Consider the following 17,422-nt stretch of genomic DNA (forward strand, 5'->3'; position numbering starts at 1 on the left):
CCACTGAAGCAGAATATATCGCTGATATAAAAGGTACGAAAAAGGTTATATGGCTTCGAGGCTTGGTAAGTGAACTTGGTCTTGAACAAGATGTTCTTGTTATATTTTGTGATAGTCAGAGGGTTGTCCACTTAACCAGGAACAACAAGTATCTCTCAAGGACCAAGCACATTGAAATTAAACACCATTTTATCCGAGACATTGTTGATACGGGAGATATAATTGTTGACAAAATTCATACGATCGAAAATCCTGCAGACATGTTGACCAAGTCACTTCCACCAGCTAAGTTTGATCATTGCCTGAACTTAGTTGGTATTATTCATACAATCAAGGCTTCATGGTGAGAGAGTGTTCCAGTCAAAGGCAAGTCAAGGTGGAGATTTGTGGGATATGACTCACCTTTTCTGTTTTCTTGGCATAATTGAAGGAGTATATCCAAAGAAATCAAAGGGTGGTTACTTACCGTTCACAATTAATTGTTATCAAAGGGAGGTTACTTACCATTCTCAATTAATTATTTTTTATTATTGTTGTCTCCTAGAACCACTATATATAGTGACTTCCTTCAAGCAATGTAACACAACAAAATAGCAACATACAATTGCTTCCTCTCTCCTTTCATATACTCTCTATTTCTTCTCCTGAGTGTAAGAGTTTAACCCACATAGATAGAATTTGTTTTGGGGCTATTTATCTATTAGCCTTAGAGGAATTCATTGTACTCCCAGACCATTATAATGGAAGTTTTAGCTCTCTTGCCGATGGTTTTTTACCTTTATTTAAAGGGGTTTTCCACCTAAAAATTATGGTATCATTCTCATTTTTCTTGTTACTTTAATTTCTCATAATATTTGGTTGAAATTATCACACTTCCACACACGATATCCCTACATGTCACTTTCTTAAGATTAGTGTCTTGTATTTTGTCTGTTGTTTTATGTTAATGTCTTCTATGCAATCTTCTCTATAGTACTCCCGCTCCAACAACATCCAATAATCTGACTCTTAATTTCAAAATCACCAGGCCTATTGTCGGTGGTAAGACAGTGGGAAGGTAACCCTAGGATATGAAGGAGAAGAAAAAGGAGAAGCAGATGACTAAAACGAACATGGTGCGGCGTCACTGGAGGATGCACGATGTGTGGAGGTGATAAAGGTCTTGGGGTTAGAGCGTGAATATCTTACGTCAGTGGTCACAATTGTGTCACTATGTACCTAACTATATAGTCCACATGTTTACAATTGTACCACTTTCTATGCCACATCAAATTTGTTGGGTGAGCTCTTTAAATAAAAAATCTTTGTGATTTAGTTCATGAGTGAACCTAGTCTTGCTAAAAAAAACCAATTAATTGAAAACTTAAGAGAGTTTTTATTGTTGGGTGAATAAATTCTCGTTAATCAAGATGTTTTTATATAAATTTCTAGTGATGTAGTCGTTGGACAAATATGTTGGTCATTGGCAAGCATATTTTTCGCTCGGTGACTAAAATTTGTTGAGCAAGTTGATGTCTTTGGATGATCGATCAAAATAGTGGTTGGACAAATGTGCTTAATTAAATGGGTGAGCGAAGTAATGACTAAGTGAGAAAGTAGTTTCACAATTAAGGAAAACATGTTTTTAAGCTTTTCAAATGCATTTTTGTTTATCTTTTATCATATTATTGATCAATATATTTGGGTTTATTGCTATTAAATGTGATAAATGATGAATGAATGATACTATTAATAATTGAATTGAAATTAAATGTGTATGAATGAAAGTGTATGTTGTTATAGTTGTGATATAACATTGATATGTTAGAAATATAATTATTTTCAAAGAGACAATAAGATACATTACAACTTCAACATCTTTTTAAAACTAATACATAAACAACTTTAACACAAACACGTTGATTGAATTGATTATGACAAACATGACTATCTTTATCATTCATGATGACTCAGATTACCTTCATACCTTTTGTTTCATATTTCTACATGTCTATTCCAGTCTACCAAATTAGGAATTATGAAGCAGAAACATTAAAAACAAACATCAAATCCAATTACTTTATCTTTCTCTATATAGTCTAATTAAACATCCATAACAAAATCATGAGTATTGTAGGAGAGATTATCATTGAATATACTCTCATCCCACCTTCATGCTCCATAAACATTTTAATTTCAACCTTAATAGAAATAGCATAGTTAACTATCTCTATAATGCTACACTATCAAAATTAATCTCCCTATACTCAGAATTATTAACTCTCAATCACAATTTCACTGTTTGTTGACTGTTTTCCAAGTTTTCTTTAATAATCTCAATAACTTCAAAATAATTCTCAACATTGCCCATTGTCCCACACATAACATGGTTCGTTTCAAAGTGATCCCATGATGCACTTCCAATGTAACCCCAATTAAAATATGTTGTTAAAACCTTATTTTTAGAAACTCAATTTTTGTAAATGTACAAGTAAGTGGACAAAGAAACCACCAACCTTCTAAAATCGAATTACACAAATGTATTCTTTTTATACCAACGTTGTCGTTGTTTTTGTAAATGATTTTTTTTCTTCTCACTTTGATTCTGTTTGTATCAAGGAGAAACTGCTTCATCAACTACTTAGTCAAATTGATTCCCAATAAAAAAAACCTGTTACATAATTCAAACACAGATTCAAGACTCAGTGAAACTTTAAAAAGAACATTTTATAGATAGTTCTAATATAATAAAAATACATTATTTTCATGTTATAAATAAAAATATTCATATAAGTATTGGAAAAGAAATAAATAATGTCCATTAAAACTAAAAATATAGACAATTTATTTAAAAAATTAAAATTACAATCATTTTGAAGGAAGGAAGTATATCTTCATGAGAAAACAAAAGCGTGTCCATATATAATAATACTTTAAAATGATTTAGTAATATTCACATACCATCAGCTTTTCTTCTTCATTTCTCTCACCTATGGCGATCCCACGCTAATGAAAAGTGAAGAATTTGAGAGAAAATATAATGGAAAGTTCTGATCTTTAAAAAAAGAAGAATAAAGGGAAAATTTATAAAAATTTGTAAATAATGTGTGATTGATAATTTTTTTTTAAATTGTAAGATTTTTTTTTTTAAGTTAAAACTAAATTAAAATATAATTGTTTATTTATATATGAAACTGAGTGTGATTAAAATATTATTCCGTTATGATTTTTAAATTTAAAAAATATAAATAATATAATATTACGGATACATATAAAATTGTTGAAAATAGATTCTGAAAATAATAATTATTGTAAAAGATTTAATTGGAGTTGTAAATTTTCCTAAAATTTAATAAAATAAACAAAAAAAAATAGTATAAAAATTCAGCACATAATAAATATTAAACATAGATGATGATAAGTTATTTATAGCTACTGATATTGACATTTGATTAATGCATTATTCATAAACTCATAAAACTGTAAATTGTTTAACATTGTCCATACATTTAATGTAACAACGTAAAAAATAAAAATAAAAAAATAAAGAAGCAGAATCCTTGTCCCCACTATCACGCACCATTCTTTTTCTTTTTTCTTTCTCCCTCCATCTCTCTCTTCTATCTTTTCTCTTAATTTTCCACTCCATACCTCATTTATTTTAGAATCTGATCATACCACGCTGTAGTTGAGGAAGGAGTTAATGAACATTTCTACCCGATCATATTTTCAAATAGAGTAAGTTCATTTTTACTCTAAATATCCTTTGTTTTCTATTTTTCCTTAGGATTTAGTCATCAATCTTGGTGGGATCAGTTGAAAAGTTTAATCCTTCCAACTTATTCTATTATATACTGAATTTTTGTTTTGTTTGGATAATTTACATTAGGCCCATAAATCTTGAAGCTTATCCAAATTGTGAGGAATAAAATTCTAGAAGTTGCTTGAAAATAAAGCAATTAAGGTAAGGGGAGCTAAATTTAATTTTTAATAGCACCCTAGAATAAAACCTATGTTTAACGGAGATCCTCTGGCTTCACTGATGATCTAAGTCATGTAGACTAAGATATCAGGTGGTGAGAAGCTGAGAGAGAGTTCATACACACCGGGTCCCACGGTAGACACTTGGTATTGGATGCTTGAACTTACGCTGATCCTTTCTATTGGATTTGCTGGTAATCTTTAGATCAAGTGTTAGTCTCTGGTAGGGGCATACTTAATGAGTCTTCCGGAAGATGAAGTGGAATTGAAATGAAATCCAATGATTGTGATTGAAAATAGATCCATGTGTGGTCTATATGAATGATGAAATTGATATTGAAATTTTATATGACAACATTTAAAGAAATGTTTATAAATGATCTGTTTTATTGGTTTTTTTTGCAAAAATTAGATAAGATATGAAATTTCTTTTCATTAGCTTACCCTTGCTTTTCATATTGTGTTTGAACTGTGATGACTATACTACGTACATGAGCATATGACCATACAGGTGTTGGAGGTTCTGGAGGGCATTAGGATGTTTTTTTGAACTATATATTGTAAATATTTGTGTTTCCATAAGTCCTAATAATGTATTATGAATGTTTTGAAAAACTCCAAGTTTGTATAGAAACTGGTACAATTTTTATTGTAATAGTGATATGTAATTGATGGGGTGTTACATCTAAAATGTATAAAAAACCCATAAAGTAAAATAAAAATGAAAATTAAGTTGTTATTATTATTTTATATTTATATTATTATTACTTTTATTATTATTTTATAATTATATTTATTATTATAATTATTATTTATGATTTTCTTATTATTATTATTATTTTTAATTGTAACATCAATATTATTAGTATTTTATAAATATATTTTATTATTTTTTAAATAGTATTATTTTTATAATTTATCATTAATATTAATAATAATATAATTATTTTAATTATAATAATTATTTTACTTTATAAATATTTTAGTTATTATTTTTAGTTTTATTTTATTATATTATATATAAATATTTATATACTTAATCGATTACGTTATATATAACATAATCAATTGTTTATGTTATACGTATAAGGTACGATAATTGATTATGTTATTATTCGACATTTTTTTATTATTTTATGTATATTTTTAATAAACAAATCATAGAACTATGAAGGTATTTTCATATTTTCTTCTTTTGTCACCCCTTTTTCTATTTCTCGGCTCTTAATTTCTGATAAATAGATCCAAACGCAGTGTAAGAAAGAAAGTTCCATGTCAGACTCTCCCAAATAAAATGCACAAAAACGGAAAGACACGCGTTTAGCGCTCTTGTATTTTATTTCATTATTATAAAGTCAGTGTTAAAGTCTTAATAGCTTTCTCAAGTGTACAAATTAGGTTTTTCAAGAAACCGCAAATTCACATTTTTCTAAGAATTTCAAATTCTCATTTGATATTCAATTATAAAATTTCTACAAAATCAATAATCTAATTACAATAATTTAATTTAAAGAATTAATTATTATTTATTTCTGAATAATTCAGAGCAATTAATAATAAAAGGAAAAAGTAGAAGAAAGCATGAAATGGCTACCTTGGTGTGATTGGATTTGAAATCAAGCAATGGTGGGGCTGTAACTCTATTCCACTCCCATGACACCATCCTCGCCTCCGCCGTCCGACAATTCCGACGCCGAGCGCCGTCTTCGCGAAGCGGAGGAGCGCCTCCGCGACGCCATCGAGGAGCTCCAGCGCCGGCAGCGCCGGGCTGCCGCTCATGCTCAGCAACACCTCCGCGTGGAATCGCCTCCCTGCGATCATGGCCCCGACGAGTCATGTGTCGCTCACGCCATTGGCAACCTCTGTCAGACCTTCCTTCTCTCCTATGGCGTCAGAGTCGGCATTGGTATACTCCTCCGCGCCTTCAAGCTCGTTCGGAGGCAGTCCTACTCCTCTCTCCTCGATCTCAAGGTTACTTCAAATCAAATTAGGGTTCCGAATTTTCCTTCTATAACAACATTGATTTCTTACTTGAATCAAATATCGTCCTCGTGTCAGATTTGAGGTGTATTTGTTTAGCTGAAACATTTCTCTTAAAATTCAATTATGTTTTAATCTGAATGAGCAGAAAGTAACAGAATCGGCGTTTTGGAGTAGCTTAAAGCGGAATTTAAAGCAATTGCACTTTCGATTTTCTTTATTTTAATATATTCTATTGAAATTGTTCCTGCATATGTTATTCAGTTCGGTTCAATTCTTTTGTAGCTAATATTATTGAGTGGAATTTTGTAGCTTTTAGTTGTTGTTGCGTAATATTTATGTAGCGTGGAAGTATTGACAGTATTGTGGTAGATGTTATGATTTCGGTATTTGTACAAGTGGAGAATATACGAGGTTATGGATATTGTTTTTTGTTGTTTCCAGCAACTTGTATCCGAGAAAGATCTAATAGTAAGGGAAGAAGCATGCCGAATTGGTTTACTCTTTGGTGGTTTCACTGGATCTTATCATGCTCTTAGATGTTTGTTGCGTAAATTGAGGAAGAAGGAGGCACCACTTAATGCGTAAGTTACAAGTCGAACAACTTCCTTGATTTATTCTTCTAGGTTTTCTATTTGAATTATTTATTTTAAGTTTTTGTTCATCTATATTTAAAATTCTTGGAGATTGTTTTTTGCTGTTTGTGTTTGCACGTGTTGCTTATTTATGACTTTGTTTAGGGCGATGATGGTGCAGAATTTTAGCAGGTTCAATAGCGGGTTTCTCAATTCTGGCATTGAATGATTCAAATAGGAGACGTACACTGGCTTTGTACCTGTTGGCGAGGCTGGCCCAGGTATTCTAAAGTACATCCCCAAAATGATTTCTGGACATTGACTTACATGGATGTATTTAATGCATTTTTAGCCTCTTGAAAAGGATTTGCATATGCCAGGCTAATACATATTCTTATATATTAGTGTGCTTATAACTCTGCAAAGTCTAAGAACAAGTTTCACCTTTGGGGGAGTCATTGGAGGCATGGAGATTCATTGCTGTTTGCTATTGCTTGTGCACAGGTATTCAATCCTCACTCTGACTTTTTTGGGCTAGGGTTTACTCTTAACTATCACTCTTGTAATCTTTATGTGTGCCTGATAATTGATACTGGTAAAATAGCCATAAAACTAGTGGGAAATTTTTTTATGAATACCAGCAATAATGTTATTTGATGCAAAAGCTTTTATATGTTGTTACAAAGCTTCACAGCCAATTCTGGCGAGAGAAAAAAATGAATTGTTGTTGGAAAAAATACAACACTTTTTACTTTTCTCACAAGTTAGCACATTTCTACCATTTTGCATTTTCTTATGAAAAGCTGAGAGGAGCCATGTGAGAATGTTTATTCTGTATTTGTCTTAATAATGCCCATGTAGCTGATTCCAACCATGCCCAAAATGTTAAGTAAATTACCTTGTATAACTACTAGTTAATTTCTTAAACTTGATTGTTTCTAGGGAGATGCTTTATGGTTCCTCAGTGTCTTTAAAATATTTGTCACTATTGTTTTCATGTAAACCTTCAAATTTTTGTCTATAGCATCATCTTTTATTACGCTTCATGAAATTACTTTTATTAATTTTACAGTCAAAAAAATATTTCAGGTTATGTATGCCTTTGTTATGCGTCCTGAGAGCTTGCCAAAATCCTATCAAGACTTCATTCAAAAAACAGGGCCAGTTGCAGAGCCTGTGTACAAGGCTGTGAGGGATAGCTGTAGAGGTCATCCAGTTGATGTTGCTTCACTACATACCTATTTATCTCATGTAGGAAGGTCTGACTATATAAAGTTGGAAGAATTTCCCTCCACTATTCCGTGTTCCATCATTCATCCTGAAACACTTTCATGTTTAGCCCATCAAGTAAATGCAACTTCAACTACGTTTAAGAAAACATTCCCGCTTTACTTCTCTTTGACCTTTGTGCCTTTTGTTGTTCTGCACCTACAGAAGGTATTCTCTTACCTAATTATTTCTCTTACTTGTGTATCAGCAAATCAAATACTTGCATAATTTATCAAGAAAATAGTTATATGTAAAGAGAACTGTTATGCTTAATTTGGAAGTGTTTGTGGCAAGTGTCTTTTCTAAGGTCCTGGAAGGAAACCACAGCTAAGTAAATTGCTAGTTGTTAGGTTCCTTTTTTATTTTGTGGGCTTATAAAACTTTAAATTTTTAATTTTTATGCATTGTCTTGTCAATGTAAAGCACACAGGGTATGACTTTTAAGGTATTGCTATTGTAAAAGTCAACAAACTTGACCATATAACCTATGACATTTTGTGATTGGTCAGTACTCAACTTTATGCCCATAATTAGCTACTTACTGCCATTCTTGTTTTAATCTATAGTAATACTCAGTGGACATTCAAGTTTGAAATTGTTATTTTTTCCTTTTCATGCAATTTAGTACACGAGAATAGTTAAATAAAGAAATTTTCAAAGTTCAGGACTGATTTCCAGTTTCCTCTTGAGGATTTCTTAAACATAGGCTCCTTATCTTTATCCTACTATAATGCACTTGTTGAGGTGCCTCAGTTCCTTCAGTATGAATTAGTTCATTAGGGTTTTGGTAGTCAAACTCTCATGATGATTACTTGTAATCTTGGTTTCATGCTTCACCTTTTTCTTTAATCTAACCAATGTGATTTTTTTTGGTATTTTCAATGTCATTGCTTGATTTTAAGATCGAAACAAATATTTTACTGAAATCTTGCTAATTTTAACATTGAGTTATTTTTGTGCTTTGAATAAGACAGGTAACCGACTTCTGTCTACATCAACCAATGTCACAAGTCTTGCTTTTATTGCTGACATATCTGTAATTTTTGTACATTTCTTTTTGCTGATGAGAAAAATTATGTTTTTCAGTTCACTGATGCTCCTTTCCGTACTTTCTGGCTTGCCATTAAAGGAGGTGTTCGCTCAACGACTTTTTTGTCTGCTTTTGTTGGAATCTTTCAGGTGTATTTTTGTTGTTGTTCTCATTGTTATTATTATTATAATATTTTTTTATAGATAAATGTAATTTTTATGTTCTGTGTCTTTCTGGTTATGCAGGGAGTGATATGTTTACATAGAAAAGTTTTTTCAAGAGATCACAAGCTGGTATATTGGATAGCAGGTGGAATATCTGCCCTATCTGTGCTATTGGAGAAAAAAGCTAAGCGTGGTGAGCTAGCTTTATATGTTCTTCCCAGAGCAGGAGATTCATTATGGTATATCTTGGTAAACAGGCACCTCCTTCCAAATATCAGGAACGCTGAGGTACTCCTGATTTATTTTTATTTATTTATTAAGTAAAGAAGGACTGCACAAACATCATTATATAACTTGCAATTCCGATTAGGTTGACATCCCAAGCTATATTAATTTTTTGCTGCATACATAATATTGTAAAAAACAGAAAAGAGAATGAGGGGACTATACTAAAACTCACTCAAGAAACAAACCTATTACTTGGTAGATTTCATCTAATCCTATAAAAATGAAACTTAAATCTGGAATAAGATCCCATGACATAGTACGTCTATGTCTAACCCCCAAATCAGAAAGTTTGTTGGCACAATGGTTTCCCTCTATATATATGAGATACTTGAAATCTCATACTCCTACCTATACAACATATTCTGCCTCCGATTATGAAGATGCCAAAGAACAACGTGATAATTGGAGAAAGCTTGAATTACCAACACATAGTCACTTTCAATCCATAGACTATGGCATCCTTTCTCAACTACAATTTCAGTACCTACGATAGCACCAAGAAGTTTTGCATAATTAGCTGATTCTACACCAAGATAGTGAGTGAAACAACCAACAAAAGCAACAACTCTGTCATGAAATAGGTCCCCACTAGCAGCAAGACTAAGAGCACCATGAGCAGCTTCATCAATATTACAGTTCATTCAAAAACAAGGTGGAGATAGCCAAAATACTGGTATGACAGAAGGAGCTAGACCCAATTTAATAGAGATGCCAAATTCTTTAAGAATGCTGAACTCTTTGATCTTAGATTTCAGAGAATAAAAGCATATATTACCGAATATGTTCAAGATAGAGAAGACACGGTTTTTTGAAGCTGGAATAATGAATCATGTATCCTTCAAAACAAATAGATTTTTTACTATACCGAATGGCATCAATGACACAAGTTGGCAACTTGATGATTAATATGAAGCATTAGTACATAGCAACACCCAATCAAGGCTTTGATGATTAATATGATCATGCAGATATGAACTAACTAGAACTTAACAACAAATGGACAAGTGCACAACAATTTCAATTTGATTTCTACAATGATGACATCTAGAAACAATATACCAACCACATTTAAGATTATCATGTGGCAAGGAAAGTCTATAGCGTAATCTCCATAGAAAATTTCATACCCATCAGGTATTTGATAACATCTTCATCCGAATGGGTTTTCCTTGGAATTTTGTGAGAGTTGGCGAAAGCTTAATGGAAGTAGTGAGTCAAGGAGAGCTCCATTGGAGCCATGGATTCCTTGTAGTTGTCGTAAGGAGTGGGAGAGTGATTGGTTCGGCCATATCACTTGGAAGAGGTGGAAAAAGAGACCAAAGGTGTCTATCCTAGAGAGGCTATACAAGAGAGTGCTTAGGCTTGCAATTTGGCAGCATAACACATATATTTGATCTACTAAAACATGAGCCAAGAACCCCAATTTATAGCTTAGAGGGCTGGCCAATTACAAGAAAAAAGAGTGGGAAAATTCAAATGCAAAAGTTTGAAAATAGGTGCTTAAAACAAGTCACACTTGCCATGTGAAGGCAATCTGTTTCATGTGCACCTTCTAGGTTATCGATGATCGGCCTAGGGTTTAAGACGAGTCATAATTGAGCCCAATTAAACCCTAGGTAGGTTTAGAAATCATAAACATAAACCTAAACCTAGTTTAATTAAATGCAAATACAATTCAAATTTCTACACTACTTGACCTAATTGTGTAGGTTAACATTATCTTATAAGAAATGAAATTTTATTCTAATATTTAATAACTAGAACAAGGTCTAAGATATGTAGGAATGTCTCTCTGAGAGTCTCGGCTAAGTTCCATTCTCCTTGGATTCCTAAGAATGTTCCTCTAATAGTCTTTGTTGAGTTCCATTCTTCTTGGAGTATTCTGATTCTTGCTCTAGTAGAACTTGTGGCTCGGGGCTCTGCCATCAGTATGAGGACGGTAAAGTTCCACAAAGAAAGTCATTCGTCACGTCAAACTGGTGTAATCTTTGGGACCAATTTGACTTTCTATTTGTCTATTATCCAAATATGCCTTATATTTTTTCAATGTAATATCTCAATGTAATACCCATTTGCATCCTCTGACTTTTTGTCTCTTGGTTTGTCAAAAATCTTCCATGTCTAGTTTTTTCTCTAATATATTCATCTTCTCTCATGACTTGAGTCCAATTTTCACTTTTCATTGTTTCTTGAATTGAGGAATGAATTTTTGTGGTATTAATGACAACAATAAAGCTTCGATATTTATTAGAGATTATCAGTGCATGCATATTGAGGAATATGATATTTAACACTATTTTTTTCTTTCTCAATGCAATGGGTAAAATCTCAATAATACTCACCTCCTCCTCACTATTATCTTCAGGAACTCTTAACCTCTGAGTCAGACAACTTTTCTTGCTCATAACCCAAAGTGAATTGTTTCCTTTTATTAAAGGAAAAGAAAGAATAGGGTAAATTGAACACATAGGATTATGTTTATATAGGAAAAGAAACATATGGGCTAAGCCCATTACATAAATATGAGATATCTAACAATATCTATAATATTTCATAATATCAAATAATATCTAATTATATCTAACACCTTTAATATTTTATGTTAAAGAATCAATCTACTTCCTTACTATAGTTTAGTTCTATTCCATATGTGTTGTATGCATCATTGAGAAATTGGACATCTTGCACAGATATAGTAATGACAAGAAGATGAGCTTATTCGCTTCTAGTCCTTTCTCTCTTTGGATCTGGAGGGCTAGCAAAGAGGTGATATCCATAGTGATAAAGTCATGACGAATTTGAGGATGATAACATTTGCATCCCTTTTTGTTAGAGGGATAACCAATAAAGACACATTTAAGTGCTCTAGAATGTAATTTACTATGATTAGAATTAGGAGAGTGAACAAAAACACAACATTTGAAGATCAAAACAAGGTTAGACTTGACACTAAAGAAGAAGAGGGAACAAAACACAATATTGACTCAATAGGACTAATGTCATTTAAGACCCAAATGTGTAACCTATCGACGAGATATGTGACCATTAACCCAACTTTTAGGACTAATGTCATTTAAGACACAAATGTGTAACCTATTGATGAGGTATGTGGCAATTGACACAACTTTTCCCAATAGCTTTTGAGAACATACATTTAGAAAAAGATAATTCTTCCTTTTTGCAACCCCATATTATTGTGGAGTGCTAAGATGTATTAGTTCATGAAAAATACCATTATGAGACAAAAATTTGGAGAATTCATGATTCACATATTTAGGGCAATTATCATATTTTTGATGTTTATTCCAAATTAATTTTGGACAAGACGAAAAAAATTAAAGATTTGAAATACCTCATTTACTTTTCATACAATATGTCCAAGTGACACATGTACAATTGTCAATAGAAGTAACAAAGCATTTTGTTCAAGAAATAGATTCTAAAATACGTCCTCAAACATCAGAGTGAATAAAATCAAATGACAAATTACTCTTTTTATTACTAATGGAATAAGATGCATGATGGTACTTTGACAATTGAAAGACTCGGACTCTTTGGTAAACAAACAAATGAGTGAACAAGAATTTGATAAGGCGGAATGAGGGAGGTCCAAGTCTTCTATGTTGAAGCCATATTTCAAAACTTGCCCATGATTCTGATGTTGCATGATGCCTTTGTTTTGTTTTGGCCCTTGGACTCTAACAAATACAATTTGGTCTGCTCCTTAGCAATTAAAATCGCCTTCCTTATGCTAGGGTACTGGGATACACACTAAAAAGAGAAAAAAATTACTGAACAATTCAAGTATTTTGTAAGTTTCTCGACAGAGATAAGACTATTGGCCAATTGGACATATACAGCATCCTTCATGTAGCTTGTTCCTTCTTAATGGCCTTAGAAATAACAAGCTGAAAATCTTCAGTGTTACAATCTTCTTCATCTATTCTTCATCTACTTGATCACTTTACCACAACTTCCTTACTATACCACAATCATGATCTTTACTTCTTGAGGAGACAAAATTGGTCAACTGAAGCAACCTCAAAAGCTGCACCTCTGTCCACACTCTCTAATTTACACTTCCAAACTTTTCTTGGCAAGTCTTGATTTGAGGATCAACTGAATTAAGTCTTTTAGAATTACTGTTTTCATGTCCAATAGCTTGACAATGTGAACAAAAAGCGGCAAGCCTTGGAAGATTTGATGAAGAACAGTATTACTAAGATCCATGTCAATTATATTCTTGGAAAGTGACCAAAAGACCTATTCCAAGTAGCTGCATCAAGCCTAATAGGCACTCCAATCCCATTGAGTATTGAGTAAAAAAATTTGGGACTCCAATACTCATGTGGGCATTCCATAGCTATGAACCCAAACACGAGCATTATAATTTCTTTGCTTTTCTGGATTGAAATCAGGGGGCCACAGAAAAAGCTGAAGAACAGTAGGATTTAAATCCAAGAACCTGCAGAAAACACTTGTTTCATATGCTTGGAAGATTCAAAGGAGAATTCAATATAAGCACTCCCCAAAAAAATCAAATCCTGTTCTTGACAGGACTCCATAGAGACAAAAGTTCATTTTTAACAGCATTAACCACTAGAGAGTAACACCTTTTATAAAGAATGAACCGTACTTGATGATGATTCTTGCATCCTACTAAATCCGCAAGGTATTCATCTACCGGAATTTTAATTGCTATAGCAACAACCTTATAGTAGAACCTGGTCGAGATGAATCCTTACCAGAAACAGAGTAGTATAGAAGGCTGAGAGACCTCATGAGAAACAATAAATTTCCAAGGAATAATGGCAGACAGGAAGTTAACTAAAAGTAACAAGAGAAGAAAGTGCCGTAGATCGCAAGCAAGGAGAAAGAAGGTTTCTTGAAGTACGGCATGATTCAACGATCACATCTCCTTGTTCAGTTTTCTGTTAACTTCTCAACTTATAATGAATTAAAGGAAACTCTTATCTGATCTGTTTTTCTAGCCTTTTCCAAAAATAATATTATAGTACTCTTGTAACACAGCCTTACTTTGTTTGAGATGAAAGCTAGTTTTTATAGTCGGTACCTCTTTAGAGGTTTTTTTTACCTCCAATATCACGCAGATCGAGAATGCGAGTATTTTATCAGTTTAAAAACAATGCCTCCAAGCGTTGCCGCTCATTTATTGTCTTTTTCCTAGTTAATCATGTACATGATTCTTGTTTTCATTTTTCTTAAGGGTTTAAGGTTATAGTTTAGAAAATTAGGCGAGGCCTTGCATTTTTTATTTTTTTTATCAGTTATAGAAAACTATAGAAATTAGGCGACGCCTTGCATGACAACTATAGAAATTGTTTCATTTTATGCTTTCAACTTGTACAGGTTTTCTTGTTTTCTGTGTGTATGGGAGGAATAATGTATTACTTGGAACACGAGCCAGAAACCATGGCTCCATTTCTGAGGGGCCTGATCCGTCGCTTCCTTGCCAGCAGAATCAGCAATCCAAGCCCACCATTTAATCGGACTGCTTCCTACGCATACCTGCATGCTATTGATGGCATGTCGCCACCAACATTACAGGAAAAGAGGGATACTGAATCTTCCCAAAAGTACAATCTTGAATCTATTCCTGGGCTTTAACATTGGGAAGGGATGCTCTTTGAACTAATGTTTCTTATATTAGGTTATAGGTTATCTTGTATCGGGAGCCAGTCCTATGTTAGCTTCCTCATTATTTATTGATTGCCAATGAAGGTGCTCTCAATGTTTAGATGTTCTTCTTAATGCTTTCTAATTGTGAGCGGAAATTGTCAAAAATGAAAAAGTTGTGCCAAAAATAAATAAATAAAAAAATGATCTGACTGTGCCTTCAAATTTAGTGAAGTGCTTGATGGAACAATTAACCTTCATGATCATATTCTGACAAATAAAGGGGCCATAACCCATGATAGAAAGTTCAAATCGACTCATACTTTAATTCTTGTGTGGATTGTATTAGTTTGAAACTAAATAAATTATTTAAAGTGAAAGGGGGAGGAGGGTGGTGTGGTGTTCAGCTTATTTTGAATTCTCAATTATGTATTTGAACATTTTAAGTATTATAATGTTAAATTGCTGCAATTAAATGACTTCTTTATTTTATTTAACATCGCAACAAGTTTCGGTTTTGATAGTTGTTAAAAGAGAATTCTTTTCATAACTGTTTTATTTTTGGTGAACACAATTTTTTTTTTCTATTTTAGTTTTATTAATATTTATTTTATTATTTTATTTTTTATATTTTAAAATTATAAAAATGAGCATTTCGTTATTTAACATGAATTATTTAAAAATAAAATTATTTTTAATTTTTAAATTAATATTAAGGACAACTTTTGTATGTAAACTTATCTCATACTTTTTCTTTAACGCACTCCGGATGTTCACCTGGAAAGAAAAGCGCATAAAATTTCTGCTTGTATCTAGGAAGTGTTGCGGAAAGAATGGTGAGGAGAGGTGAGAAACTACAAATTTTGTCAATAGCAGAGAAAATTAGTATTAAATTGTGCTTTTACATTTTTATCCTTGATTTTTCAAATAAAGCATGACATTGAGCAGTGTTATATGTCATGAAGAGAAATGTTTTTCCAAAGAAAACAACAAGAAAATAGCGTTCAACAGTTCTCATACAACAAAAAAACGTGTTCAACTGTTCTCATCTTCCATAGAACAGAGATTCTCTCAGCTGTGACGGTCATAAAAGTGATAGTTGATGAGTGAATGAAATAATAAATAGTGGAATGAGAGAGGGAATGCATTGAGTTGAGGAAGGATGTGAGTGTGTTATGAAGAGTTTGGGCTTGGTGAAGAGGTCCTTGGATGTTGGCGGTGTGTGGTGCAAGTTGGTCCTGTGGTGGTGTGTGGCTCCGCCGGTGGTGGTCCGTTTGTGGTGGTCAATGGGTGTGGTTGGTCGTGGTGTGCGGTGGTTGCCATTGGTGAGTGGTGCACGACGGCTGTGGTTGGACAACGGTACACGGTGGTCTCGAGTACACAAAGAAGAACTTATAATTGATGGAGAGTTGTGAAAAGTCAAAACTAGTACCTAATGAGTGTTTTAGTATTGGAAAAAACCACCAGTTACACGTTCTGATGTTTTGATAATTTTTATTTTATTTTATTTATTTTATGTATGTATGTGTGCTGTTCTGATGTTTTAATAATTATTTTTTATTTTTATGTGTGTATGTGTAGTGTGATTTGATTTATGTATATATGTAAAATAAATAAATTAGTTTGGCTGAATGAATATAATGATAATTAGGTGGTTTGTTTTTGTTGAATAAGTGTATTATTTGTCAAAATCTGATAGCATAATTATTGATAATGATAATTAGGTTTAAAATTATAAATATTTTTGAGAAAATAATATTAAGTAGAATTAGTTAAGATATCAAAATTTATGTATATTTAACTTGTTAAACGGATTTTGAGCCAATATAATAAATATTCCTCATAAATTTCAATATTTAAGAAATAATTATATGTATAAAAAATATTTAAAGATTTTAAAATACTACTTGTACGTTTTAATATTTGGAGAAGCCTACTCTATAGATAATATTAATTTTTTTTTTTGAAAAAGTCAAGTAAAAAATATTATAAATATTATTCTAAATTTAAGAAATAATTATAAATATAAATTAATATGTAAACATTTAAAAATACTACTTGTACATTTTAATATTTCAAAAACCTACTTTACATATAATATATTGAATTATTTTTTTTGAAAAAAATAATTTTTTTTTTTATAAATATTATTTTGAATTTATAAAATAATTAAAAGTATAAAGAATATTTAAATATTTGAAAACACTACTTTACATTGTTTAATTTGTTTTTAAAATTCAGGTAAAAAAGTTTATAAATATTATTTTGCATTTAAGAAATAATTATAAAGCATAAAAAATAATTAAATATTTGAAGAAACTATTTACAGTATTTAGTTTTTACTTTTAAATCAAGTAAGAAAAGTTTATAAATATTATTTTAAATTTAAGAAATAATTATAATTATAAAGAATATTTAAAGATTTAAAAATACTACTTCTGCGTTTTAATCTTTAGGAAAGCTTACTATACGTATAATACTGAATGTTTTTTGACAAAATAAAGTAGAAAACTTTATAA

General features: G+C 31.8%; 1 protein-coding gene across 1 annotated transcript; it reads left to right on the plus strand.

Annotated features, from left to right (window-relative positions):
- The first annotated feature begins 5,278 nt into the window (after positions 1 to 5,278).
- On the plus strand, positions 5,279 to 15,132 carry LOC137817446 (Mitochondrial import inner membrane translocase subunit Tim17/Tim22/Tim23 family protein). The gene is made up of 8 exons (XM_068620736.2): positions 5,279 to 5,931; positions 6,385 to 6,524; positions 6,697 to 6,796; positions 6,921 to 7,019; positions 7,605 to 7,952; positions 8,871 to 8,963; positions 9,060 to 9,266; positions 14,637 to 15,132. Exons 1-8 carry the CDS (start codon positions 5,614 to 5,616, stop codon positions 14,892 to 14,894), a joined length of 1,563 nt encoding a protein of 520 aa, XP_068476837.2. The 5' UTR covers positions 5,279 to 5,613; the 3' UTR covers positions 14,895 to 15,132.
- Positions 15,133 to 17,422: the final 2,290 nt, after the last annotated feature.

The sequence above is a fragment of the Phaseolus vulgaris genome, chromosome 7, assembly GCF_051622355.1.
Source record: "Phaseolus vulgaris cultivar YP4 chromosome 7, ASM5162235v1, whole genome shotgun sequence".
Classification (NCBI taxonomy): domain Eukaryota; kingdom Viridiplantae; phylum Streptophyta; class Magnoliopsida; order Fabales; family Fabaceae; genus Phaseolus; species Phaseolus vulgaris.